This window comes from Stylophora pistillata, chromosome 10 (genome assembly GCF_964205215.1).
Source record: "Stylophora pistillata chromosome 10, jaStyPist1.2, whole genome shotgun sequence".
Classification (NCBI taxonomy): Eukaryota; Metazoa; Cnidaria; class Anthozoa; order Scleractinia; family Pocilloporidae; genus Stylophora; species Stylophora pistillata.
This window is the reverse complement of record NC_142528.1, coordinates 26,499,540-26,527,207: the sequence shown is the minus strand read 5'-3', so window position 1 is coordinate 26,527,207 and position 27,668 is coordinate 26,499,540. Positions and strand designations below refer to the sequence as shown.

Here is a 27,668-nt window from a genome sequence, read left to right as displayed (position 1 = left end):
TAGCGACAGAGCCAGGAGACAGAAAAAGCAACAAGTTTTCATGATATTATTTCCCACTTGTAAGCTTATCTTTATTTTGCAGGTAATTGGCTTATCCTTTCCAGACTTGGTTTGCTTTTCATTGTCGAAAGCTAATCAACCTTTCAATAAGGGCCCTGTAAAAAACAGGCCGATGGATTATCGATTGGTAACGAACCATATTCGATTATCTACAGGCTGTTGACAGAAACAGGTGCCTTTGCAGGTGGCATCAGATCGTTCTACGTCTCCGTATTATTTTGCCTCGTCAAGTTTATCCACTGCGCAAAACTTGTTTGCCAAGGGCGTGTTAAAAATTTCCTTGACACCACTTACTGACGAACTGTGTTGGTCTCTGCTATGGTTGAGGGAGCACTGCTATGCCATAAAAACTTACCCACCATAATGCCGTAGAATACATGTGGGAATTTTTAGGAATGGCTAAATTTCAAAGACAGAATTCCAAGATAATCTCGTAGTAACTGTGTTCGATAGTCAATTTTGAACATGGCATCTGTCGAAGTGGAGAAACTTTCAGAGCACCTTTTAAAATGTCCGATCTGCCTAGAGACATACAGGATGCCCAAAGTTCTCCCCTGCTTACACACTTTTTGTCAACACTGTTTACAAGGGCTCATCAACAGCGGAGAAAACACCATCATTTGTCCGACATGTCGCTGCGAGGTATACGTCCCAAAGGAAGGCGTCGGAGCGCTGTCAACCAATTTCTTCATCAACAACATGTTGGATTTTCTCTCCGTTGCGAAGAGCAACTCCAACCCTGTTGTTTGCTCAAATTGTGACGAGCAGAACAAGGCAACTTCACGATGCATTGAGTGTATGGAGTTTCTCTGTTCGCAGTGCGTTGCAGCTCACCGCAGAACGCGAATGACCAAAGAACACGAAGTCATCGCTTTGGGTGAACTTCAGTCGCAGAAAGAGGTTCAAGAAAAGTTACACAGACCCTTACTCTGCACGGTTCATGAGCGGGATGTATTGAAGTACTTTTGTGAGACGTGCGATGAGCCTGTTTGCCGTGAATGTCTTATCATTGATCATAGAGAACACCATTATGGTTACTTAAAAGATGTGGATAAAAAACATCGATCAGAGGTAAGAAATTATCCCAAATCTCGACGGTAACAGAACGCTAGTAAGGACTCTACTTTGCGATAGGCAAATGGTAAGACGCAACCATTCAGTCCTTGTAACGGTGGAATGCGTGGACGACTTGCATTGTTGTTGACTGGAAATTTCTGTGAACAGAGAAAAGTGAGCTTAAGTAGGTTTTTTCAACGGGATATACGTACATTGAAATCATCAGTGTACTTATACCTTGGCATTCAGCTTTTCATTCATATTTGAAAATGTCGGCTAAATTAACGTAAACGTACCCGCACAATAAGTTAATTAGAAAAAAGAAATTTGCTTTCTACATTTTGTAAGACTAACACCTCTCTATTATCACTGCTGTGGACTTCATACATTATGAACAGCTCCTCTTTTTTGCGAAGACCGTCGCGCGAGAAAAATAAAATTGATGTTATCGCACTGCGCAGAGTTCCGCGCTCTATTATTTCTTTTTTTTCCACTCACGTGACAACTTCGCTGAAAAGGAAGGATTGTTCGTAGTCTAGCTTTGTATATTATTAGACAATCAAATTGTTATTTTAGTTTTGCTTTTTTGTCGGTTGCTCTGTGATCGATCCAAGGACATTTAATATTGCTTACGGTAATTGATTTCCCAACCACTAAGTACCTGCTTAGGACGAATAGAATGTTTAAAATATTGTATTTCGTGCATTTAAGTGTCTTGATATCGTTTGAAATCTGGGTCTTTTAACGATTAATTTTATGTCGTTGTTCACTTCAGGATCAATTGCAGATCATTTTCTCAGAGTTTTGCGCAATGTGGGTATCTTTCGTTGAAACACACTTTATAAGTTTCAATTAATGTTTCTTTCTGTAAGGTTGGAGTTCTTGTTATGAACACCAAAAAACGAATCGCCCCTTTGAAAGAAGCAATTGAAAAAGTCTCTGAAATGAAACAGAAACTGGATTACAAACTGGAAGAAGTACGAGAGGAAGTTATTCAAAACTGCAAACGATGCAGAGAGGTTGTTCAAGAAAGAGAAGAAGAAATTCTCACACAGGTTAATAACATTTATCGAATGAAATCCAAAACGTTGGAAATCCAACTGGATGAGCTCGAAATGATGATGGGAAATCTAAACAGCAGCATCGATTTTACTGAAAGTCTCCTTCGGCACGGAAACGAAGCAGAGGTGATGCTGGTCAAAAAGCAAATGACACAGCGATTACAGGACTTAAACAGCGTAAAGTTAGAGTACCTGCCATTGGAAGACGATCTTATTGATTACAAGTTTTCTACCGACGGGTTTAGAAAGTCCCTTGAGCATATTGGCGAGGTTAAGGTTTACCATGCGTACCCGCCATATTGTTTTGCCACGGGTGTGGGGATCCATCGAGCTAAGTCCGGAGTGGAGGCAGTGTTTCTTGTTACAACTAAAGACAGAATGAACGAGGTATTCAGTGGCAGAGGAGAGCCAATCAGAGTTCAGATTGATCCATCCGAGGGAGATCCCGTCGCGAGTAAGTACTTGGACAATCCTTGAGGTCATACCCTCTTGCATTATGTAGTTGAAAAGAAGGGTGTTAGCGGGCTCTGATAGGAGAAAAAAGCGCAATGAAGACCAACTAGTGTCAAACGAAAAGCTGTTCAAAGCTTTTTTACAACTGATTTAGTTTGTTTAGCTTTAAAGAAGATAATATTTTCGATTCTTTGCAGCATACGTGATTGACAACGAAGACGGCACCTTTACCATATCCTATCAACCTGTAGCACGGGGACTTCACCAGATCCACATAACCATGCGAAATATCCATATCAATGGGAGTCCTTTTAGTGTTAACGTGACTGGAAGAATGGACTTTGGAAAAGTTGGGAAAGTCATGGCATGCTTTGGCTGTGAGGGAGCTGGGGGAGGTAGGATTCAGCACGGAGAGGTGACGTTGTAGACATGAGATGGGGAGACTGAGCTTCGTTTTAGTAGTACTGTCCAAATAACCCACCGACGTCACCACCCCCCTCCCTTACAAGAAATTTGCATATACAAAATTGTTTTAAAAGTTTTCTTTCCTTTTTTCATTTTATTAGTATTTTTTTTGGAGGGGGTGGGGGAGGGGGGAATAACACGGGAAGGATGGAAAGAAGTGCACCACTAGAAATGTGGAAGTGGCGAGTTGATTTCTTTTTGCGGTTAATCTCTCTTTCGTTTATCTACGTCCTCATAAAGTCTTTACCAAAGCAAAAATGTTTTCGTAAGTTTCAAGAATCTTAGACGGTTTTACGAATGGTTAAAAAGGACATAAATATAGAGGCAAGACCGACACAACGAAGATAGGTTTTAAAACGGAGCACTATATTTCGGCTGGCCAAACCAGCCTTCTTCAGGTGCAGCGGGAATTGACATAGAATTAAGGTGGTACTTAGAATTTCACAGTTAAAAAGGACGCACAAAGGGAAGAGGAACTAACCCGAAATGCGTGGATAAGAATGCGCAAAACAAACTAAAACGATAAAAATGTTACACAAATTTTCCTCCAACGCGTAAAAATTTAACATCTTTCTTATCTTAATTAATGTGGTTATAGAAATGAAATAATACATTACGAAAAACGGTTCTATGTTATGTATAAGATTTTAATAAGAACTACATTTGTACTTCAATTTTTTTTTATGATAGAGGAGTTTAATATGCCCTGGGGTGTCACCATTGACGATGAAAACAACCATCTTATTGTCTCCGACTGTAACAACCATCGAATTCAGGTGTTCGACTTTGAGGGAACATTCATGTTTAAGTTCGGCTCAGAGGGCACGGATAAGGGGCAATTCAGACACCCCAAGGGTGTGGCCCGTGCCCCTAACGGCCATATAATGGTCGCAGACTCCAACAACCACCGAGTTCAAGTATTCAACGAGGACGGCCGATTTATCAGGAAATTCGGAAGCTTTGGGATGGAGCGACCGGGCTTCCTGAACCATCCGTGTGGCGTGGCATGTACCCCTGGGGAACTGGTGATAGTAACGGAACAGGACAATCACCGGGTGCAATTGTTTAACATGAATGGGGAGCCCGTGCGTCAATTTGGAACGCAGGGTTTTTCAAAGGGACAATTTATATACCCTCATCACGTGTGTGTGAATCAGCGAGGAAGAATCATTGTGGCCGATTGTGTCAATGATCGAGTTCAAGTGTTTGATTTGGAAGGGAAATATTTATCAGACTTTGGAAAAGAAGGTAAGCTGTCGATACGGTTCAAAAGCAATATCCTCTCCAAAGCAGATCTTTTCCTCCTCAGCTCATAGTTACGTCCCCTTCCAAGGCAATTCCCCTTCCAGAAACATAGATCCTCCTAAAAGCTGGCTTCAAATGAGAGATGCGTTTCTCTCTGACCGTTTAGTTACGTGAGAGGAGAGGAAATGACTCTATTAGAGTCAAATTGCTAACATTGGTGACCCTCGTTAAAACTGCCAAACTGTATTTCATTCAAAGAAATCTTTGTCAGGACTTTACAGATACCTCCTACAGGCATTTACTTCCGCTTTCAGCTTACAAGTCAACAGTAGACGCTCGAGGCCTCTTTGAGTCACTTTACCGTTAACCATCGGCGTTTTCCAATTGAATTTTGTATAAACAGATCCGGAAACATGACATAGGTCTATCAGAAATGACAGATTAGTTATTACAAGGAGGTAATGAGAGCTAAAAGCAAGAATGAACAAATTTCTGAAGCGCGGGAACATTGAATTGACCAAGTTTGTGATTGCTTTTAGATTGTGTCTGATTGTTCGGGAAAGTGGTGCGATTCAGTTTTCTCGACCAATCACATGGAAAAGTAAAGGAAAACCATTTCAATCGATTTGAAATTTTTTTACCCATGATTCATTTTACAGGATCACAAAATGGCTTATTTGACGGTCCCGAGGGCGTGGCCTGTGATGACGAGGATAACATCTTAGTGTGTGACTATCACAACCACAGAGTACAAGTGTTCAATTCTAATGGCGAGTTCGTCAACGCGTTTGGTGCTTACGGTGAAGACGAGGGGTGTTTTAAGAATCCCTGTGGAATTGCCATAACGAAAGAAGGCAATATCGTTGTGGCTGATAGCGGAAACAATAGGATTCAAGTCTTTTAGACCCCGCGATTACGATCTGTGCATATTTAAAGGAATAGTAGTGATCCAGATTTGTAATTTTTTTTTATTGAGGGTAATGGGAAGGGATGGAAGTCGACCCAAGACTGAAATGATTTATTCTTTATCCCCTACTTATCATAACTTTTTTCCTAGAACCACAGTGTTGCATTCCAAAGTCGCGAAAATTTGTAAATATAAATTAAATGAAAGGCCAAGAATTGATCTCCCATTTCAGAGGTTCATCTTGAGAATAACAGTCTTTGTATTTAACCGTTTGTCTCTTGAATAGTTTGGCAATTATTCGCCACAATTCGAACATTTATAGTACTTTGTATCAGGAAATCAGAACAAAAAGAATAGACTGAAGTAGTAACCGCTTGACCGATTTTCTGTCGGGTTATCTCATCATATTTAAAAATGTGGTAACTTCACTATAATTACAATTCTCAGTGAAAGTTATCTGATTGATTCTTTGATCAGTAAATCAGTGGTAAAAATCTCTAGCTCAGCCTAAACTTCGTTCCCAGGCATCTCTCTTCTTACCACCTTCAACTCTCGTTTATCTTCTTTTGTTTTACCATCTCCCTTTTGCTCCGGGGACTGGAGAAAAAAAAAAAAAAAAAAAAAAACCACAGGAACCAGGTTGACGCAACCTCTTGTAAAATAAGTGTAGCTTGTATTATAAACTGTCACTTTAATTCTTTATTTCTTCTCCTTTCCTTATAAATATTTACAAGACTTACTTCCTTTTTACTGAACTAAGCTGAGTAGTAAAATAAACCGTTTTATTTACCATGTGACTGCTTTGAAGTATGCACTGTCTGATAAGATTACTGACTGAGAAGCATGGAGAGGGACCACAGGTAACTATTGATTCACACCAAACCAGCAACTACACAAAAAAAACCTTCTTAAACAACTCAAGCTAGCTTTTCTTCAAAGCAGTCTTTCCAAACAAGAGACTAAAACCTCTGTGATTCTCAAGAGTCCCACTTTTATTGGAAAGACCATATTTATTTTTTTGTTTGTTTTTCTGTCACTGATCATTTAAATAAATTGCATAAACACATCCACAGTACATGTATGTTCCTCTGGATTACTGTAGAAATTATATAACATTCCAGTTTCTTACATTTTTGGAAGAAGAAATTGTTAAGAGCATTATCACAAAGAGCTCATCAAATATGATGTCTCTAATTAAAAGCATGTGACATTCCCTCATATTGTGACTGGTTTTTCACTGCCGTAGAATTGGTATTCTGTGTTGTACATCCGTGGAACTAGGAATGTCTCTCCAGGGCCTGGGCCTGAGGAAATGAAAAAAAAAGAACAAATGTGAGACAAGGGTCTCCCAATCATGTGCTCTTGCTTAAAAAAAAAAAAAAAATCAAAGAGGAATACTTTAGACCTTGCTCTTTCAAAAAACAAAATAATAAAAATTAAAAATAAATATCTCAACAACAACACCCTTACTTTCAAGAGGTGCATGCCAAGGTTTTGGCACATTCAAAGTGAATAATTCCCATCTTTTCCTCTCAGGAGGCATGGTGTAGGATTCACTCATCAGTGTTTTCATTCCCCTAGAAGTAAAATTGAAACATTCCATGATTGAACATGTACACTGTGGTTAGAATAAAATTGTCACTTTTTGAAACATTGGCTCAAAAAAGACTCAGCAGAGACAATGCAGTAATGCCCCTTGAGGTCTTCAAATTTTCCATGTGCTCATTTATTCAAATTGCAGAAAAATATCATTTGATCAGGTCACAAGATACCAACTTCTTCCCTTAATTTTAATTTCAACTTTCTGAATTGTTTGAAATTATTTAGTGTGAATACTTAGCTTACAGCAGCACACGATTTTCTTGCTCAATATTATTTTTTCAAACTCACAACAATGATCACCCTTGGTAAAGTTATCACAAAACTTACAGAAGCACACTGGCCTCTGCATCCTTTTTTCTGGAAAGAATGAAAGAAAAGGCACTTGCTCTAACAACATCCTCATGCCTTTGGGAGCATAGCCTCCTACATTTCTCAACTTGGCCTTGGGGATTATTTCAAAAGCATCTACTTCACCTTAGGCTATGATAAATCTCAAGCATCAGACTTGAGTAATTATAATACTTTCTAAATATCGGCAATCAAAATATTAGCAATTTAACTTAATAACTGCTAAATATTTCCATTCCTTTCTTACTTATTTGGCACAGGCTCCAGTGACTTTGGTAGCCTGGGGATAGTGGTTGGCTCTCTGAACCAGATACGGTCCCTCATAGGTCCTTTTTCTCTGGGGACTGAATTTGGAGGTAAAGGATTTTCTTTTGAGCCATGACCCCAAGCTTTCGTGTACTCTTCACATTCCCAATAAGTTGCATAATCTTTGGCTGGGTAACGTCCCAATTCATGCCTGTTTTGAGAAAGAAAAAAGAAACATTTAATTTAGAAGGTAACTGTAACTTTTAATGTTACGAAAATCCCTAAGACTGCTCATAAGCTGAGAAGCCCAAATAAACTCATGGAGCTTTAACCTGGTTGCAAATAATCTACAGTAGTTGATGTCTTAAGAGTACTAGAAGATGACCAAGATGGCTGTGTAGAGCACACATGTAGATGTGATTTGGTCTCTTCACTCCTTGCAAAAAATCAAAAGTAATTTTCCATCCTGGGGCTCAACTCAAAGGCAAAATTAAATTCCCAAGATTGAGGGTACTCACGGTTTGCAGAAATTAGGCTGCTGCCTGAAATTTCCAGCCCATAACCTCAGAAGTACCTCTTATGCTTTACCAAATGACTGCTAGCCAAATTAAATCCAACCAGCAATTGACGCATTTCATCCTACAACCCTGGGTACTAGACTGAGGTAAAATGCTGCAAATAAGTCTTTCTGGAACCCTCTTGGGACCTTCACACTAATAGGTGCATCCCCCTATAATATTGCTTTGCTGTTTTCCCAGAGAGTTCATTGGTGTTCATTTATCCTACTTGCTAACACACTCAGACAGCAACACTAACCATGAACCTTTCAAATCTCTTTAAATCAGCAAACCAAGAGTAATGCCATGCTGGTTGTCTCCCACTTAATTATTTTTACAGTTGACAAAATTAATGATACAATTTAGATTTGACTGAGATATACAAGTCATTAAAATACAGTCATCACAAATAACTTTAGTTGGTAACTAAGTAAAGAATCAAATTTTGTTTACTTTGTGAATGCTCTGTGATCTCTCTGTGTTGTGGTTAGATAAGGATCCATGTGGTAGGTCAGTACACCTCTGTCCCTTGGGTAAAACTTCTGCCCTGTTATGCCTCTGTTTATTGTTGATGGTACAAGATCCTTTAAACAGAAATATTTATATAATGAAATCAGTTCATATACATGTACTTCTTACCCAAGGCATAACTTCTTTATGAGTTTGTAAAATTCAAAACAGGTTACTCTGTAAGTATAAAAACTTAACTAATAAGACAAATAAATATTAAATAAATAATTTTATTATTTCTATAGCACAAAATTAATTAGATATAAGATCTAATGCACTTTACAAGTTGAAAAGGAAAACTGACTATGAAAATATTATTTACAATTAATGATATTATGATTACACTTGATATAGTACTTAATAAATATAACACTTTATATAGTAGATAAAATCAATAGTTGAGTAGTTTGCAAATCAACAGAGGGTCTTCTTATCTTGGAACTTTGCAAGGATTCCACAGCTACATGGATACATAGTCATGTATATCTTTTAACATGCAAATGCACCAGTAACTGTATTCATTTGGGATTCAGGACTCCATGCTTCATTCAGACTGGAAAATCAAACCTAACATTGGATCACTTACAAAAAAACATGTTCAGCCTATAGATTACAAGAACAAAAATAATGAAAAAGTACCAGTACCTTACTGTTTCCCTCCCTGTGGTGATCAGCAAGATTAAAAGGTTGTACTCCTGCATTATAAACAGTGTCCAGATTAACTGCTGGTCTCCCTGTGTACTGAGACATCATTTCACTGCACTGGTTTCCCATTGTTAGTGGTCTTCTCCAAGGCTTCACACTCAACTATTTAAGAGAAATATAGCATAAGATAATTAAAACACTCATATGATAAGAGCTGCAGCTGCTGCATCATCTATAAAGACCAGATCCTTAGCATTTCACCCTTAATTTTTAACACAGTTATCACCTTTCCAATATTATCCTCTACATAATGAACTTTCCATGATCCTGGAGCTTTCTTGAACTGGGAGTTACTCAGGGTTCCCCCCTGTGCTTTGTAGTCATGAGTTGTACCAGTAGTTGTTTGAAAGTACTCCCTGTCAGTAACATAATCTGGGTTTGTGAGGACGGGTGGCAACACATCATACACAGTTCTCTAAGATGAAAGGAGAGCAATAATGATCAGATCAGTGTTTCTTAAAACATAAATGATATTTTCAGTGTTACGATAAAAAGAGTTACACAGGAAGTATTCTTCTTCTCATGGAGAAATGATGTTCAAAGTGATTAATGCGCACAACACAAACATTTGTATTTAATCCTGATTCTCTCCCAGCAGGAGTGAGCTCCTTCATTCTTTCATTCTTGAGCAAAAGAGTGATGGGAAGAAGAAGACTATCAACTTTAAGATTTGTTTTGATTTAACACTAAATTCTCAGAGCTAAGATTAAAAGAAACGTATGACAGACAGTAAGGAGAACTGAGAGAAATGAGATTATGGGAAGAAAGGAATGAAGATGTAAAAAGACGAACTAAAAGCGTGGATCCTAAGATCGCAAACAAACCATTCTGATCTCAGGGAGTTCATTTTTGTTTTATATCTGCTTGTCATGGACATGATTCAGTATATTCACAGTACATGCATATTCAAACAGAGAATGCAGTGGATCAACGTAAATAAACATAAATGTTTACAAGAATTCGAAATTGTGCATAAAATACTTCAAGACATATTCAATCGAGTCAAAGAATGATTCAAGTCCTGATACGATGTGGTTATGATAAATTATGTAAGATGATATTCAAGCTGAGAATAAAGAAAAATCATCAGAGAAAAATTTGAGAATAACTTACTCGAAATCCTTGGGGTGGAAAGCCGTGAGGAGACTTGTAGTAATGCCCTTTTCCTGTCGATGTCAAGTGAAGATCGTCCCGAACTTTTGAGGCCATCGTGGATAAAAGTGACTTGTGCCGGGGAGAATATCGGGGGATAACACCGGGTCGTTTTTTATGACTAAAATTTGTCCTAGATCGGTAAAATCACAGAAATTGTTGGTAAAATTGCTGTAGAATGCTATCGAGCCAGACGACGATTGCCCTTTGTTGCCAATCGAAGACTGGTTGTCAAGGAAGCGCGCGCGTCTCTTAGCAGTACTCCGCTGGCTAAAGTAATACAGGCGTCTGGAACTCATGCAGGCGGTAATTTTGCGATAATTTGCGTTTTTCTTCCCCCATTTTGGATCAATAAATAAACTTAATATTATAAGTATCTGGACAGTTTTCATGACAAACTTCCCTGTGGCCTCCCATCTCCAAAAATTGCAAAAAAATCGCGAAATGCGGGATTGACCGGAGTAAACTGGGTGCTAAGAATATTCGGCAGAGGAAAACTGGATTTTATATTCAACGAACGCCTGGCGATATTTGCGTAAATCCGCAATCGATACGTAAGCCATTCGAACAGTTGTCTGAAGACAGGAAAACTCAAATCGAGCGTCTAAAATCGCATTTTGGTTCAACAGTGTGGTAAGTGATTTTCGATGTATTTTCATGTAGCTATCATTTGAAGATGATCGTTTTGAACAGAGACACGGATAGGTATACTTTTTTAAGCCAAATATAGGGTAAGCGATATGTTTAAGAAATATAGAAACGAACTTTTAGAGAAACATAAAACCTTATATTTCCACCAACGAGTTGAGACAGTCCAGGGAAATCTATTTATGACGAGGAAGCAATTGTTTTGCGTTGCAAGAGACTCGGCGAACGCATAGCCATAGAGAACTTGACTATGAAATGCCACTCTATATTGCATAACCAAATCTCCCGGATAAAAGCGACTTTGAACCTTTGCACCACTGGGAGCTAATGCCATGCCTCAAATACCCAAATCAAAACAATTTCGGTTTTTTAACCACAACTCGCGTTTTCAGGCACTTTTTTAAGCAATCTTTTAACCACAAAACCACATGTTGACAGAAACTAAACAAAAGCTTTTTCATGGTCATACAATAGACTGTCTGATTGGATCTTTGTTAACAAATAACAACCCAAGAAATAAATGCCCGGTCTCCCGCCAATATTTTCCACTTCCAACTCGTGCGTGATTGCAAGATTCAGCATGTTGGTAGATTTTTCTTGTCTTCAGAATATTTGGGAAACCTTCCTATTTTTCTGGGCCAACATGGGAAACTCTTTGGAAGACTTCGGTTCAACTCCAAAAGTCTGTAGATCAACTTCGGAAACCATCAAAATTCCTTGGTAAATTTCAGAAATCTTCAGGTCGACTTTGGAAGTCTTCGGTTGTCCTCAGAAGACTTCGGAAATCTTCCTTTTTTAAGGTGAACATCGGAAGCTGTTAATTACACGATTGGGGGGGTGAAGGTCGATTTGATGGAGAGAGGGTGCCACTTTTTTCTTGGGGGGGGGGGGAGTTTGATGCCGGAGTGTTATAAAAGAAAAATCTCCAGATTTTAGATTTCCAGAGGTTGGCATCTCTGATTACATAGTGGCTTCATTACTCCATTGCAAAAATCTAATATGAGGCATTTACATTTACATATATCTCCTTGCAACATCTATAACAGACATACTTGCAAGCTACCCCCCAATTCCCAGTAAACAGGCCAGACCACATCACAGTAATCTCGTTAACCAAATTAACTAATTAATAGTGCAGGAGACAGGACCTACGGTTTATTCATCTTTATCCAAGAAGACTAGAATGTCTATCCATTTCTTGATATTATAGAAAGGTAGCACATTCTCCTCAGTTATTTTGAGACCTTGAGTGTTGGTCGCGCTGGGGCTCCAAAAGTTAATATGATCTAATATTATCACTAACTCCCAAATTGAAGCAAATATGGCACTGCTCTCATTGAAAATGTCGCATTTCAGCAGTTGGTAACTGTAAAGGAGGCAATAAGTAATGCAGCGTATTGTTAACATTTTGGCAGAATATGTCGTGCCCTAAAAGTAGGTTAAAGTAGTTGTGGCCAACAAGCTTGAAATATCACACATTTTCTAGCTTAGAACGAATTTTTATTTTGCTCATATTTTACAACTGAGGATTTTACTGGTTTACAAGCTGCCAAATCCTACAAAAGAAGCCATATACATGTATCTAAATTTAATTTTTAGTAAGATTCCAGTTGGTTATTTTCTCTTGTTTACAGGGGCCGCAGAGGGGGAGGGGCTGGTAGGATGGTGGCCGCACCACTTTTTTGCGCCCCCGCCCCCACTTTTTGTGCTAAAAAGAAAAATGATTACTATGATTTTATTCCTTTTATCAATTTTCAATATGAAAAAAAATTATTTTCAATTGTCAGCCCTCCCACTTTACACCTTGCTTCGCGGTCCCTGGTTTACCTATCACCAAACTGCTGACACCAGTAGTCAATGGGCTCCTGTTGATACACTTTTCCAGTAAAGTCTTTTAAAATAATAGTTTTGAACATAGTCATCTATGACTATACAAATAATATATTTAAGAGGGGTAAGTTTTTAAAGAAACTGTGGTGCTGTTTCAGTGAGGGTAATAAGGTAATTTGGTTTGACCAACTGATACATATGAGTTGATAGTGTAAATTGGCCACCAGAAAGGATATCAAAGTTGACGTTTTGAGCATTAGCCCTTCGTCAGAGCAAATGCTATACAAATGATATACTACTTTTGATTAATACATGGTTTATACAACCATTTGTCTTCTATTTGCAGTCCATTTTGAGAAATGAATAAACATTTATTCATATACTTTTTGATTCTTACTGTAACTTAAGCTGGTACTTTGTTATTTAAAATGATTCAATCTTAAGCTCATAAAATTTATGCAATTTTAATTTTATGAACACAGTCTTGCTTATCAATTACACACTTCCCGGCTAGAATGTACAAAGTGCCTCCAGGTAACAGGTATTTTTCTGTCAATCATTTTGTAATATTATTTTGACCATATTAAACTTGATTAAAACACCTGAACCCTGTGATTATGCCTGTCTGCCACTATAACTCGTCCATCTTTTGTTAAAGCAACACCACTTGGGAATTTGAATTCGCCCTCTCCGTCTCCTTCACTACCAAATGTGGCATAAAATTTACCATCTGGTTGGAAAATCTGCACTCTGTGGTTTTGGAAGTCACCAACAATGATAAATCCCTCGGAATCTATCGTGATTCCCGCGGGACGGTCAAGCTGCCCATCGCTGCTACCTTTCCCACCAAAACTTGAATGGAACTTGCCGCTGGAATCAAACTTCACAATGCGGTTGTTTTCTGTGTCGGTTACCAAGCAACTGTTGTCTTCAGTCACAGCCACATGGTTTGGGCTATTTAGCTCCCCGTCTTCATTGCCAAGGGAACCAAAGGTCATAATGTGGGTGCCGTCCATGTTAAAGAGTTGTATTCTGTGGTTGTCTTTATCTGCCACGAGTAAGTTGCCATCTTTTGTCAACGCCAAACCAGCTGGATGATTTAGTTTCCCGTCCTCAGGTCCTGAAAATTCAAGAAAACTCCTTGCTTAATTTGGTTTAGTTGATGAATTGCAACTGAATGAAGTTTTCAGATTGATAGAAGTACGTTGTTAAACATGCTGAACATTGATGTTAAACTCGTAAACTTGTTGCAAGAATATCTTAGTTATCGAAGGCTTTAGACCCATAACCAACGGTTTATTTGTCGGATTCTCATCCTTTGAAACTTACGAAAGTTTTGTCGAGCTACCAAAGCCCATACACAGTATGACCGGCTGATATTTTGTTCTAGGCAAAGTGGTGAAAATGTACCTCGTTTGTCCATTAAATAAAATATGCAAGCGTACTCTACTTCTACCGTTAATTTAAAGGAATTTTCTTGACATGGAGAGCTAATTTCCTGAAGTGCTATTCACAGGAATCGCGCTTACCTTTAGTTCCAAACTTTCCGATAAATTTTCCCTCGGGACTAAACAGCTGTACACGATGGTTATCCCAGTCTGAAACGGCAATTATTCCATTTCCATCTACCGCAATACCGCATGGATTCTGAAACTGGCCATCCTTACTTCCACGAGATCCAAAATCTTGAAGATGCTTTCCGAGTGGGTCAAACTTTTGAACTCGACAGTTGACAAAGTCTGTAACGTAGATATTTCCTTCTTGGTCGGTAATTACGGAGCAGGGTTGTTTGAATTCCCCGCTCTTTGTCCCTTGAGAGCCAATCTTCATGAAGGTTGGTCCAACTTTTGCGTAATCGATCCCTTCCACCACGTTGACGCAGAAAGGACTTCCTTCCATCTCACGCCCTCTGATGACCAAATGCAGATTGTGTTTTCCATGCGTGACTGGAGTGTAACGCACTCTCATGCTACCATCTCCATTGTTCGTGACTTTGTTTCCAAGAAAGAACCCCTCAGGGGCTTGGACTTTTACTTGCAATGGACATGTATGGCTGCCTTCAACCGATGTATTCCCGAAGCGGTCTTTTGTCTCGACGATAAAGGACGACTCAACGCCGACTTTCCCCGATTTGATCCCGAGGCCTCGAGCGCTACACAGAGCAGTGAACGTGACACTTGATGCCACCCGACCCATCGTGGTTGCCACGTTCTCCACAGCTTCCGAATCTAGGATGTAATCGATAACATCATTTTCTTCTGGTTCTTTGTAATCCAGTTTGATGTCGTTGAGTTCATCAAGACGATCCAGCATCAGTTGTCGAAGTTGGATGATTTCAACCTCATTTCCATGCAGAACTACATTTTCCACGAAGTCTCTGGAGCTGGTGTATTTGAAGAGTTCCGTCTCCAGTTGGTTTTGTTGATGGCGGAGCACGGCCTCTTTCTCTTGCTCCAGAGCGTCAACCTATTGAAGTAAAAATGCAATTAACTCAGTGCAAGTTAAGCAGTGGAGAGGGTACCATGTATCCTTGAATTCGTGAACACGAAAACGAAAAAAGCATGGAGGTGTGGTATTACTTGTATTGAATTAGCATTTCTTGTTATTTTTTGTTTTTCTATTGAGGAGACTAAAGTGTACAAGCGTTTCAATTTTTTGATAAGTATTTCTCGCCATTTTAACATCATTCCAAGAAAAGTATTGATTGTCCGTGAAGTAAGGTTCCTATCATTGCAAGTTGCAGAGTAAAATGAAATAACGCATTCAGATGCGAAAGAGGATCGTTTCTCTTTCAATTCGAAGTTTGGAGCTCGTGGCTTAGAGGTTTTGTGATTGTGAAATACAGTTCTTCATAATAAGGACCTACTCTCGCGTCACAACTAAATTTTTTTCAATGGTGTTGTTGGGTAACCATACTTTCTTAGCCATGGGGTTCCCATAGTCACCCACTTACCCTCGCCAGTATTTCTTGTTTGCGGCTGACAATACGCTTCACGCATTCTTCCGCCGTGCCACATATCTCACTTTTGACAGCTTCTGCACGTGCACGTAGCTTAGCTGCCATGGTCTTCACCTCGTGCACTGCATCGTGTACAGGAGGAATCTTCTCTTCGATGCAGAATTTAAGGCGCTCGTCTATAAGAATCTTTCTTTCTTCGAGTGCTTCTTTTAGACCTAGAAGATTTTTTTTTGAGATTAAGTTTTAAAAAAAGGTGCACTCGAACCTGTATTAAGCTGCGCTGTATTAAGCGGTAACCCCGTCTTAAGCGGTCGGTTGTCAAAGCTCGTTAACAAATGGTAAACACCACAGGGTACACTATTGAGTTATGGATGCACGCGGGAGGTTGCTAAGCACGGAGGAAGCGGAAGAGTCGCTCGAGGCGATAGCCGATAGCGACTCTAGCTTCTTGAGTGCTTAGCAAACCTCCCAAGTGCATCCATAACTCAATAGTGTACGCTGTGGTGTTTACCATTTGTTTTATAACATAACATTGATACATTGTAGTTAAAGAGTTCCCTTTTATTTAACAAATCTTACGTGACCAGAAAAAACAAGCGCCCGCGGAAAAATAGTCTTTACATTTGCTCACGTCAGCAGCGTACACCCATGGGCAAATGGGGGACGCTAAATTGACCAATCAGAGCGCGCACTTTCCTTTGGTTATGTTATAAAATTTGTTCCCCATTAATCACTTTAATTTCAGTCACCTCTATTAAGCGGTCGTGGTCACCCTTTACTGAGTCCCAACGGCCTTTTTGTATTGTTTTTCACCCGTATTGAATGGTCACTTAAAGCAGGAACCACTTAATCAGAACTATGAAAAACTCTCAAAAAAGAAACGACAACTTTGAGTTTAAATTTAACTATGAAAAATCTTTCAGGTAACTTCGAATTCGTTTTCCTCTTCTGAAATCAATGTTAGCTGTATTTTTTAGCGAGTTTCGGTGGAACCTCGCTCAACTTGCACTAAGCGAATATACCGCTATTCCCTGTGGGTGGCCGCTTTAATACAAGTTCGACTGCATTACCAAGCATTTTTCCTAAAAATTGCCGAATATATCATTCTATCCCTTTGGTGCACTTAGGGAAAGCATTGCAGCATACCATTTCTCAATTATCTGAAAATGGTTTGTTCCTAGGCGCTCTTTCTCTTTCGTAGTTGTTCGCGCGAAGTTTAGGAAGGAGTGACGTCATGTCTCATCTTAGAGTCCAGGCTTAACTGAGCGGAGAGTGTTTATTCATTACGCCCCACCTATCAATTTTATTTGACATAATTGTCTCAAACGAGCCTAACATATGTATTTGCAAAAGTTAAGAGAAGATTCAGCCCATAAGTTCTCTCAATTAGATTCAAAGTAGGAGATTCTATTCAATTCTTCATTTTAATCTCAATTCAAAAGAAGAAATTCCTTTTCGTTCAGAGAAAAGTTAGAAAATTTTAGACCAGTTGTACCTGTTTTAATCTCCTCTATCTGACCACAAGCTGCTGTAGCTGGTGCTCTTTTGACTATTGCATGTCTCTACTGTCATAACCTGTTGATGACTTTTGAAAAGGTGTTCTGTGATGTTTGGCTAAACAATATTTTTTTATGCGGGTCGATATTTACGATAATTTAAGCAAATAGCCTCCCCTATTCACGTTTTATTGAAATTTAAGTTTTAATTAAACCGTTTTCTTTGAGTTTGAAAGGCGCTTAAGTAGCCTCTTGACAGGAATAAAGTTATTCTAGCGACTTTCCTTAACCTCTTGGAAAGTTAAATTTCATCTCAGTGACAGATCCACACGGTAACTTTAATCTGGTCTTTCAACTCAAAAGGTGCGTTTTTGATACTTGAAAAGATTTCCGAGAAAGATTTGTAATGTTGAAAACACACTAAAATTTACAATAATTCAATAAAAAACTTTATGAATTTCTGACCTATTCAGTTTAAAACGAAAGATGATTTCAGGAAGAGGAATATAGAGGAATGGGAAGTCAGCTATTATACTAGGTCTTCATTTACAGTCATACCTGTATACTTATGTCCTCGATGATCAAGAATTGTGCATTCCCGGCAGATTAGACAGTCGCAGGGCACACAGTAAAACATGAACATCTCGTCCGTATGTTGTTCGCAGAAAGAGGGACGATGAAGAGTCTGTTTGTCGGCTTGCAGTGTGTCAAGCGACAGGATGCGGTGGTCCTTCGTCACCCGTATTCGTCGGTGAGCCAAAACGCAGTTCGAGCACAGAAACTCGGCGCACTCCAGACATCGGGACGTCGCCGCTGCTTCGTCTTCGCAGTTTGTGCAGTGAAGAGTATACTCTTTGCTTGATTTGACTGACAAATGATCCAACGCGTTTGTCAGAAGGAAGTTGCTCGGGAGAATGTGAACTCCCTCGGACGGAATTGGAGTCAGCTTTCGGCAGAGGGGACAGACGATCGAGTTGGTCCCTGCCCCGATTACGTCGTAACTCTCCAGACATTTCCGGCAGAACGAGTGAAGACATTGCAAGATTTTTGGATCGCTGAAGATGTTCTCGCAGATAGGGCACTCTAAGGACTGAGGTGAATATTTCTCATCTTTCACTGTTGCCATTGTTTGTGGCAGTGATTTGAACAACGCAAGTTTTGCTCCTCGACTAAATGCAATAATTTTTTAATCACACTCTTTCCGCTTCACGCTCTGTTCACTCGACTTCTCGCTGACTGAGGTAATCGTATAAATTATTGATTTGCGTTTTCTTCTTTAATTAACTTAATTTAATTGATAATCTTCAAGAAAATTGCACTCGAGTTTTACGAAGTACTCTGATTGAGTGGTCTCTTCAAGTAGTATCGTCGAAACCTCCACCAGGCTTGGTTTTGTCCATTCCCTTTCGTTAATTAATTACGTGGATTTAGTTTTATGCATGAGCAATCAATCCTACGCCAGAACTCTTTTTATTTTTGCATTGATGTCCCAGAATATAATGTACTTTAGATTCTAACACTTTCCCTGCGCAAGGTTGCTTTTCGTAGAATCTAAGTCAGTCTGATATATCATTGACTTAACCGTGTACGTTCATTACCAAGACAGTCAGTTTCTCTAAGGAATTAGAGCGTGTCAATGTCTTCCTAGAGGGAGCGTGCGGGTACCGACAACATTGTTTATGTTTTTAAGAAGAAATTTAATTTTTGTACGTGATGGTGACTGTATAAGGGTACAATCCTGAGTGAGCCCATAGTTTTGGTCAGTGAGGTTGCTTAGCAACTCATGTATATACAAAAGTTTATATTGTACCCTTAGCCACTTGTTGTTAGAGCTTGTTATGGTTTCTGCAGCATGAAACGAAAGGGATTCTGCTACTCAGGTTACCCCCCAGCGTTTTTCTGAGAGTTTGCTATTGGCACACGCACTACTGAATTGAGAGGGCCACTGTCAGGGTACAGTGTCTTTCCCCAAAAACACAACAAAGTTAGCCAGGATTAGAAAGTGGATCTCTGAGTTCCGAACAACAGTTTAAGAAGCTCCTTGGGCTACTAACATTGCTCCAGTTGGGCTTAATGAGTTAGTTAACATCCCTCAGAGGCTCGTGATACTGATTGTCATTGACAGAGCTCTTCTAGATTGATTACCGTGAGACCAGACTGTTATTACAGCAGTCGAGGAGCCAATGAGAGCCAGCAATCGAGGAGCCAATGAGAGACAGCAGTCGAGGAGCCAATGAGAGCCAGCAGTCGAGCAGCAAATGAGAGCCAGCAGTCAAGGAGCCAATGAGAGCCAGCAGTCAAGGAGCCAATGAGAGCCAGCAGTCAAGGAGCCAATGAGAGCTTAAAGTAAAACTTTGAAATAACTTGAAGCGCGGGAAAACGCAAGTGACTTGGTTGTGATTGGTTTTGCTTTCGTATTTGATTGGTTTAGAGGTTCTGCGAGTTTTCTAGACCAATTACAGGGCGAAGTACAGCAAAACCAATGCCGTGTATACCAAGGTAATCCTGGTATGCCTGTATTGGCGGGAAAGCAATCTGTAGAACACCTCTGGCAGGCAGGATAACTGTGCGCGCTTTTACGTATTCTGACCAGTCACATGCGTTTTCCTGATCAAATAATTATTAACTAGAAGGTACTCGGTCAATAGCATGTCCGTGGTTCGATGAGCATTGTGACAACATGGTTATCAAACATTTATTGTTGTGTCCAGGATTGAGAGGGAAATCAAGGGATAAAAACCCCAATCTAACACTTTGAAATGTGATCATGATATTTCCTCTTTTAAACGAGCACTTAAGTCAAATAATCCTTTTTCTCTCTAAGCTAAATTATTCCATTATTACAGCATATGCTTTTAATGAACATGAAGAATCTTTCACAGAACGTCTTAAATCTCGAGTGGATTTTGAGCCCACGTTCAAGATATAATTAAAACATCTTAATTCCCACTCCAATAGTTCTTAAATAAAAGAAGCAAACAAAAATAATTCAAACTCAGTTTTTAAAAAACTAATTTGGGGGGTAAGGTCTTCCTATCTGAGACCAAAACAAGTCTGTCATCTAAACCCATATCATTACGTCACGCCGAGCATTAACCAGCCAATCAAATCGCCCAGCACGGGAGAAATCAACCCGCTAAGTTCTTTGACGAGTCTACTGGCTTGTTGGTAAACGGAGCATCGAAAGGACGAGTCTTTTGGGAGCTCTTAATGTGATATCCATGTAATTATCGGGGAAAACTCTCCGCCAGTATGGGATCTGTGCCGGTGAATAAAATCACCGATCACTACCAACTTACTTGTGGGATTTGCAGTGAGACGTACAAGAATCCCAAGGTTTTACCATGCCTGCATTCTTTTTGCCAAAACTGTCTTGATTCTAGCATAAGGTATGAACCATCCTCTTGTAACGTTTGGAAGGTAATTCTAAGACATTTCCCTTTTGGTTGTCACCCACTGCTACAAGAAAAGTAGGAAAAATGCGAGGGAACTGAAAGTTGAAGACTTCTTTTAAAAGGGTTTTGGCTCTTGGCCTTCATAGCTTTGTCAAAGTCGTCTTTGCCAGTGCTTCACTTTATTAAATTGAAGTGTGTCATTTCAAATAGCCATTTCAAATAGCCATTTAAGCATTTTTGTTGATTTATAGAAAATATTCTGCCTCCTCTTAAAAAGTTCATGATTCAATAGAAAAAACTATTGAGATAGAAAGTGATATTTAATCTACTTATTTTGAACTGTAGATGAAAGATCAAATGTTGTTTTGAATATTTAAACGCGAGAAGATTTCAGTAGTTGACGGGTACCAGAGAGATCATGGGTTAATTTTCTCGGCACATCAAGGTACATCATAGTGGAATTCAACTGGAGAGATTTCAAATGCTCATTAATATTATCACAAAAAATAGCGTCCAAATATGGAGAAACGTTTTTTTTTTTTTAAGTATCAAATGTTTTAAAGAAAATCTCATTCGCTTTATAGCTAAATATATGGCAGGAAAGTATTACCATGTTTTATCAGTGTTTTAAGTCACGCTCATTGCACCTTTTCTTGAAAGTAAACTTACCATGACGTACTTGCTTACGTTACTCGTGAAAACTAATTTTCTAGTTTTCATTTTTTTTGTCAAGAAAAGGAGGCGGAGAAAATATAGCAGTGATTTTAAGTTCCTAGCAGGGTTATGGCTAGTTTTGGAAACACGAAAAATTGTTCAGGTGCATCTGAAGTGAGCAGTTTAAAAGATATTTGGAAGTACAGAACTGGCAGAAAAGAGAAAATTTTGTGCGCAGGTTTGAATTGCGAAAATACTAATTTTTGTTGCAGGAAGACTCTCACAGCGATATGCGTATATGCGTGTTCAACAACATACACTCAGTGATCAAACCATTTTTTAAATCGACGTCAAACTACTAGTATTGTAGAGGACGTGTAGAGCATGTGACGTAATGCCCGAATCCTTCTTCAGTAATATTGTTTATTTCCCAGAACAAAGATCTATTTGCTCTGAGAAGAAAAAACAATCGGTTAAAGCTCATTTGTTTAAATTTTCTTGAGTTTCTCTTTCGTTGAAGTAACCTTGCGTTTGCTCTTATTTACAAATATAACTCATTCCAATCTGTTGGTTTTCGCCCCTCCTCGATGTAAAACAGTTAAATAAAGTTTACTGTGTGAACCGTGGTTACGATCCTTCCATTAGAAAAGATCCGCTTTACAGAATTTGACATTTTTCTTGGTAGTAATTTATATAAAGGTGATCTAAAATCTAGAGTTCTAATAAGAAGGGTGTCGTTCTTCGGGTTGTTTTCCCAACTTCTTCAAAGATTTACGGAAAAAATGTCGCGTCATTGAGCCCGCGTTAGTTTTGGACAGGTTGTGGCTAAGTATGTGCAGAATAGGATGCGCTGTACGGTACCAGGAAATCAACTCTAAAGCGCGGAAAACTTACAATGTATCTTCTCTTCATTTTCAGACCACAAGACCGAACTCTTGTTTGCTCAATATGTCGCCTTGTTGTGCCTGTTCCCGCCAAAGGTATCGAGGCATTTCCATTGAATTTTTTCCTAAACAACATGTTGACAGTGTTAGCAGTGCAGAACCCAACAAAATGCACCAACTGCGAGGATAGTTCCCAAGCCACAGCTCGGTGTCTGGACTGCGTGGAAAATCTCTGTACAAATTGCGTGGTTGCTCACAAGAGAATTCGCCAGACAAAAGATCACAGGATTTTGTCTTTTGAAGAGATCCAGGCAAATGAAGTGAAGGAAATTATTCGATGTCCTTCATTTTGCTCTGTACATCTACGAGAGGTATAAATGATTGAAGAAAGATAATATTTGGTTTATAGAAATCGTCCTGTTTACGGCTCTTTTACTTTGGAAAATGAACAAAATGGTTGGTTTGTGTGCTTCTTATCACAATAGACTTGACGGGCCGGTTATTTACACAAGGTCTAACCCAAACCGCGGTTTCACGCAAACAGTGGGCCTTACGTATTCTCTAAGAGGGTTGTTTCCATTAAATAACTGTCCGTCCATTGCTAGCCTTCGGCCCTCTCGACACTGTTCACAAGATTAAATGTCCAGATAAAAGATTCAGCTAAATTCAAAATAGTTTAGAACGCAGTATTGTTAAACAATGGCTCAACGTTCTCCAAATAACTGGTCCGACATGTTTTGTTTCAAAATTTAAGTCACTTCATACTTTCGCCCAAACATCTCAGGTACTTAAGTATTTCTGCGAATCGTGTGACGAAGCCATATGCCGCGATTGTGCCATCTACGAACACAGAGAGCACATCTATGTGGATCTTAAAGAAGCTGTCAAGAAATACAGGTCATCTATCGCGGCCCTTCAAGACAAGACCAAACGCAAGATCCCAGTCCTCCGCGCGGCTGTCGAGGAGGTACATGACGTCACGAGAGATTTGAGAGAAAGGGTTGATGTGGTACGTGACACCATTCATAACACCATTCAGAATCACATCCGGGAGTTAGAAGAGCAGGAACGACAGCTCATTGACCAGCTTGAAAGCATATCCAGCTCTAAGGAGAAGGTAGGATCTAAAGACGATTATGGAAAAAGACTGGAATCCACATTGAGCTGTAAGATGATTCTGTGTTGCTGATGACCTAATGTTTTAGTTTCTCTCCATTTTTCCCTTGGGTTATCCATTTTAAATCACACATAACGCATCGGAGATATTCTTAGATTTTGCCGCACTTTATCACTTTTCATCGTAATTTTTCTCTATAAAAATTCCTGGATCCCACGTTAATTATGGTAAATTGAAGTAAGGAAAGTGGCTTCTCCTTTTATTTGTTTTCAGGTTTTAACTTCTCAGCAGGAAATTCTGGAACTAGACTTAGCAAACCTGCTTAGTAGCTGCGAGTTTACGGAGAATGTGCTTAGGTATGGAAACGAGGCTGAGATAATGTTGGTGAAGCCGCAAATGGTCAGCAGACTCCAGAGCCTGAACGATCACGAGTCGCAGTGTGAACCAGAAGAAAATGAGGTATTTTATTTGACCGAGTGTTAACAGTTTCGTTCTTGTGCCATAAAACAACGAACAACGAAAAGAGGGCAAGAGACTGTGAGACGGAAGTCCTTTTTCCTAAGAGGATCTTTCATAACTTGATTTCGAGTCAGTGCTTAAAGTCGGCAACCCTCAAGATTTGTAAAACTTGGTGCAGTTTATTACAGATCCTATGACCTTTATTAACAAGGGCTTACCAAAGAAACGAAGCCTCGCTCGGGAAGTTATTCTCCTTGCTTGATACTCTCGTGCTTCGAGAGTCGAGGTAACATTTTCAAATGAGTAGGTAAATCTAAGAGGTGTGTCCTTTCCTCCACCCCGCTTCACCCCCTGAAATCAATGGTTCCTTGCCCTCTTAGATCCCCTGCCCACCCAGGAAGGATTGTACTCTCTGAACAATGTGAAAAGTTCATTGGTCGAAAAAAATCATCTATCTTTAGGTAGTGGAGTTCTCTTCCAGTGACCAGCAGCTCTCCAAAGTCATTGCTCAGCTTGGTCAAGTCTCCACCAGTTTTGTGTTCCCTATGCTGTCATGCGCAGAGGGTCCCGGGCTCAGCCGAGCTAAGGTTGGGCACAGGTCAACGTTTACAATCATCACAAAGGACAGAAATGGAGAACCATGTACATCTGGTCAGTTGATTATTATCGTTGGAAATGTAATTTCTCCCACAATGGGGTTGAGTGCTCTAGGAAAGGGAGAATCAAGTTTAGTTCTTTAAATCATTATTTCATAGTGCAACATACATTAGTCAGTGTGTCAGCTGATTTCATACTTCACTCTGTAGGAGGAGACGAAGTGTCAGTCAAACTTCACTGTCCAAACGGTCCGCCAATCACAGCTGACGTAGACGACAATGATGATGGCACTTACACAGCTTCCTTCACCCCAATATTTAAGGGAGATCACCAAATCACGGTTCACATCCGGGGTAAACCTATTCAAGGAAGTTCGTTTGACTTACAGGTCTGTTCTGATTTTTTAAGTATTTCTAAAGTCTGTTTTGGAAGCTTCTTTGAGTTCTTGTAATTAACATCAACCAGGCTTGGTTAGCTCACTTTGTAGAGCGCCGGACTGCCGTGTGCTATGATATCTGCAAATGGTTAGACACTCCAGACTCTAGTCTTCTTGGAAAAGACGATAAACTGTAGGCACCGTTTCTACTCTTTACTGCTTTACAGGGAACGATAAGGAACTCACGCACTTCTCGCAAAGAGTAGAGAACGTAGCTCACGGTGATGTGATCTGGCCCTGTTCTTGTTTATACAGGCCCCCATTTAAACTAGCTTCAGAGCTGAACTGGGCCAGCCTGTCTTAAAAATTGCATATCAATAACTAAATTAATTCATTCATTAATCAATACCTAGAAAAAAATTTCGGCCCTTAAATCGACGCAAATTACAGACGTGAGTTGTTGAAAAAGGTAACCTAATGGATCGTAAAAAAGACTAATGTATTAAAAGCTAGGTTACGTAAGGAAGAGACTGAAAAACAAGTATTATACTAGATCCAATGAATATATGAAGTCCATATATTTGCGGTATTAAATACGTATGATGCACGATCCTTCGCAGTAGATAGCGCTATTTATGCGATAGCGAAAATCAGACCTGAAAGAAATCAGGCCTGTACGGGATTCGAACCACTGACCTCTGCGATACTAGTGCAGTGCTCTACCAATTGAGCTAACAAGCCAACTGGGAGCAGGCCGTTAAGTTGATTCGTAATAAACCCGTGATGATAAATCAGATACAATGAATATATGAAGTCCATATATTTAAATATATGGACATATTTAAATATATGGACTTCATATATTCATTGTATCTGATTTATCATCACGGGTTTATTAGGAATCAACTTAACAGCCTGCTCCCAGTTGGCTTGTTAGCTCAATTGGTAGAGCGCTGCACTAGAATCGCAGAGGTCAGTGGTTCGAATCCCGTACAGGCCTGATTTTTTTCAGGTCTGATTTTCGCTATTGCATAAATAGCGCTATCTACTGCGAAGGATCGTGCATCATACGTAAGTATTATATTGTTTTGTACTCGCAGCCAACAAGATCGAAAAGAAAATAAATTTAACCTGAGGATTGTATATGTTTCAGGTCACGTCAGGAATAGACTGTGAAAATATTGGTCCAGTGATGTTGAGGTTTGCACCCAACAGTAATAAGACTAATGATGAGTATTACGAGCCATGGGGAGTGACTGCTGACCCCGAGGGGTTGTTTGTGGTGTCAGATCATCACAATCACCGCCTTCAGGTAGGGTGGCGTCCAGTGCGAAATCTTTGCCCTTGGACAACTATTTCCTTCATTGAACAGATAGTCTATCTAGACAAGTACTTCAGCATATTTTTGAGCCGATTTTGGGCTATTGTTTGAAAATGCTATTGTTAGACATGGTAGAAAATTAATTTCAGATGTTTAGCAATTTTCCCGTGTGCAATTTTCCTTAAGGAGGAACGCATGGATATAAATCTTTGAATTCAATAGAATATACGTAGAGTTTTGGATCACAGCATGCTTTGTAAACTGTAATGACAAGTTATCGTGCCAAAATCATTGTTTATTCAAGCCCTTTAAATCTCGATTTTTACTTCAGGTTTTTGACGGAAATGGTCGCCTACTGTACCAGTTCGGCACGCGGGGTAAAGCAGACGGGGAGATTTGGTACCCAGCGGGAGTATGCCTAGATAAAAGTGGTAACATCTTTGTAGCAGATCATGGAAATCACAGAATACAGGTAAGATTTGTTTTTTATCATTTTACTTTGGGTAGCGTCATGTTTTTATTCTTTTTTGAACCTCTTTCAGGTTTTCACACGCGAGGGACAGTTCCTTCGAAAATTTTCGTCTAAAGGCAACGGTCTTGGACAACTCAAAGGTCCCTGTGGTCTCGCCGTAGACTCTGAAGGTCGGATCATCGTCGCCGAGCGCGATAACCACCGAGTGCACATCTTCGACTCCGACGGCCAAGCGATTATGCACTTCGGCGTGTATGGAGATGGTGAAGGAAAATTCCACTGCCCGCGACATGTTGCAGTTGACCAGGACGACAGCATTTTAGTGTCGGATGCTGGGAACTCGCGCGTGCAAAAATTTGACCGGAAAGGGCAGTTTTTGGCAAAGATCGCAGGAAAGGGCAACAACAAAGGTCAGCTCAGTTGCCCCGCGGGAGTAGCAGTTGATTCAGAGGGACACATCGTGGTGGCGGACTTGAAGAACTTCAGCGTACAGATATTTGATTCGGATGGTATTTTTGTTAAGAAACTTGGTGTTGCAGAGGAATCAAAGAATGCCAGTGTTTTTAGCAAACCCACAGGAGTGGCCATCTCAGGAAATGGCAATGTTGTTGTAGCTGACAGAGGGCATCATTGTTTACAAGTATTTTAATCTGAGGACAGATACAGCGGTTGACCGAGCGCGTGATCGGAAGAAAAAATTTTCTTTGTCTTTGAAAAGTCTTCTTTGTCATTAATAAACTAATGGAAGGTTTACAGTGGAGGATCCAGGGAGGTCCCGGATGTAGATCCTCCCCTTAAAACAATAGTTCTTCCAATTACAGGATTGCATGTAACTACTAAACTTGTAGTACTTAAAACGTAATTGTATTAAAATATTCTTTAACTTGTTTAGGTTCTTGTTTAAAAAAAAAGATTGTGTTTTCCTAATGCAAGTTTTGACCCCCTTCCCTTTCCCCACCCCCCCCCCCCCCCTCAGTGTCAGGTGAGCTCACATGATATAAGATCATTATATCAACCGATCATCAGGTGATTTCTTCTCGCAATGCCAATACATAATCCATCAAGCTGCTAATAAGAATTGATAGACCGACCA

At 39.7% G+C, this 27,668-nt stretch overlaps 4 protein-coding genes across 8 annotated transcripts; 2 read left to right on the top strand and 2 right to left on the bottom strand.

Annotated features, from left to right (window-relative positions):
- The first annotated feature begins 257 nt into the window (after positions 1-257).
- Positions 258-6,041, top strand: LOC111323318 (E3 ubiquitin-protein ligase TRIM45). The gene is made up of 5 exons (XM_022926639.2): positions 258-1,131; positions 1,989-2,631; positions 2,828-3,025; positions 3,786-4,343; positions 5,000-6,041. Exons 1-5 carry the CDS (start codon positions 526-528, stop codon positions 5,242-5,244), a joined length of 2,250 nt encoding a protein of 749 aa, XP_022782374.2. The 5' UTR covers positions 258-525; the 3' UTR covers positions 5,245-6,041.
- LOC111323319 (stabilizer of axonemal microtubules 3) lies at positions 5,919-10,612 on the bottom strand. Its single transcript, XM_022926640.2, has 7 exons — positions 10,329-10,612; positions 9,442-9,630; positions 9,156-9,317; positions 8,454-8,584; positions 7,445-7,654; positions 6,718-6,824; positions 5,919-6,551 (listed from the first exon to the last, which is right to left on the bottom strand). The coding sequence occupies exons 1-7, from the start codon at positions 10,422-10,424 to the stop codon at positions 6,463-6,465; spliced, it is 984 nt and encodes a 327-aa protein (XP_022782375.1). The 5' UTR covers positions 10,425-10,612; the 3' UTR covers positions 5,919-6,462.
- A 250-nt stretch (positions 10,613-10,862) lies between these two features.
- Positions 10,863-27,462, top strand: LOC111323275 (E3 ubiquitin-protein ligase TRIM45). Of its 5 annotated transcripts, none has more exons than XM_022926586.2 (10): positions 10,863-11,000; positions 19,426-19,646; positions 22,268-22,604; positions 23,018-23,350; positions 23,624-23,809; positions 24,271-24,460; positions 24,616-24,794; positions 25,936-26,094; positions 26,435-26,575; positions 26,646-27,462. In XM_022926586.2, exons 2-10 carry the CDS (start codon positions 19,609-19,611, stop codon positions 27,222-27,224), a joined length of 2,142 nt encoding a protein of 713 aa, XP_022782321.2. In that variant the 5' UTR covers positions 10,863-11,000; positions 19,426-19,608; the 3' UTR covers positions 27,225-27,462. The 5 variants fall into 5 exon arrangements, with proteins under 5 accessions (XP_022782321.2, XP_088592924.1, XP_088592923.1 ...); XM_088736797.1 differs by lacking the exon at positions 10,863-11,000 and adding an exon at positions 18,260-18,395; XM_088736798.1 differs by lacking the exon at positions 19,426-19,646 and having other exon boundaries at positions 10,983-11,000.
- LOC111323274 (E3 ubiquitin-protein ligase TRIM71) lies at positions 12,494-18,655 on the bottom strand. Its single transcript, XM_022926584.2, has 4 exons — positions 17,859-18,655; positions 15,799-16,019; positions 14,375-15,311; positions 12,494-13,965 (listed from the first exon to the last, which is right to left on the bottom strand). The coding sequence occupies exons 1-4, from the start codon at positions 18,424-18,426 to the stop codon at positions 13,439-13,441; spliced, it is 2,253 nt and encodes a 750-aa protein (XP_022782319.2). The 5' UTR covers positions 18,427-18,655; the 3' UTR covers positions 12,494-13,438.
- Positions 27,463-27,668: the final 206 nt, after the last annotated feature.

Coding starts and splice junctions, on each gene's coding strand:
- LOC111323318 (XM_022926639.2), top strand. CDS start 526: ATGGCATCTGTCGAAGTGGAGAAACTTTCAGAGCACCTTTTAAAATGT. Junction 1,132..1,988: donor ATAAAAAACATCGATCAGAG/GTAAGAAATTAT, acceptor TCTTTCTGTAAG/GTTGGAGTTCTTGTTATGAA. Junction 3,026..3,785: donor CTGTGAGGGAGCTGGGGGAG/GTAGGATTCAGC, acceptor TTTTTATGATAG/AGGAGTTTAATATGCCCTGG.
- LOC111323319 (XM_022926640.2), bottom strand. CDS start 10,424: ATGGCCTCAAAAGTTCGGGACGATCTTCACTTGACATCGACAGGAAAA. Junction 7,655..8,453: donor GATCACAGAGCATTCACAAA/GTAAACAAAATT, acceptor TTCTCAAAACAG/GCATGAATTGGGACGTTACC. Junction 6,552..6,717: donor TTGGCATGCACCTCTTGAAA/GTAAGGGTGTTG, acceptor TCATTTCCTCAG/GCCCAGGCCCTGGAGAGACA.
- LOC111323274 (XM_022926584.2), bottom strand. CDS start 18,426: ATGGCAACAGTGAAAGATGAGAAATATTCACCTCAGTCCTTAGAGTGC. Junction 16,020..17,858: donor TCGAGGACATAAGTATACAG/GTATGACTGTAA, acceptor AAAATCTTCTAG/GTCTAAAAGAAGCACTCGAA. Junction 15,312..15,798: donor AACAAGAAATACTGGCGAGG/GTAAGTGGGTGA, acceptor TTACTTCAATAG/GTTGACGCTCTGGAGCAAGA.
- LOC111323275 (XM_022926585.2), top strand. CDS start 20,553: ATGGGATCTGTGCCGGTGAATAAAATCACCGATCACTACCAACTTACT. Junction 24,461..24,615: donor TGGAGAACCATGTACATCTG/GTCAGTTGATTA, acceptor TTCACTCTGTAG/GAGGAGACGAAGTGTCAGTC. Junction 26,576..26,645: donor ATGGAAATCACAGAATACAG/GTAAGATTTGTT, acceptor AACCTCTTTCAG/GTTTTCACACGCGAGGGACA.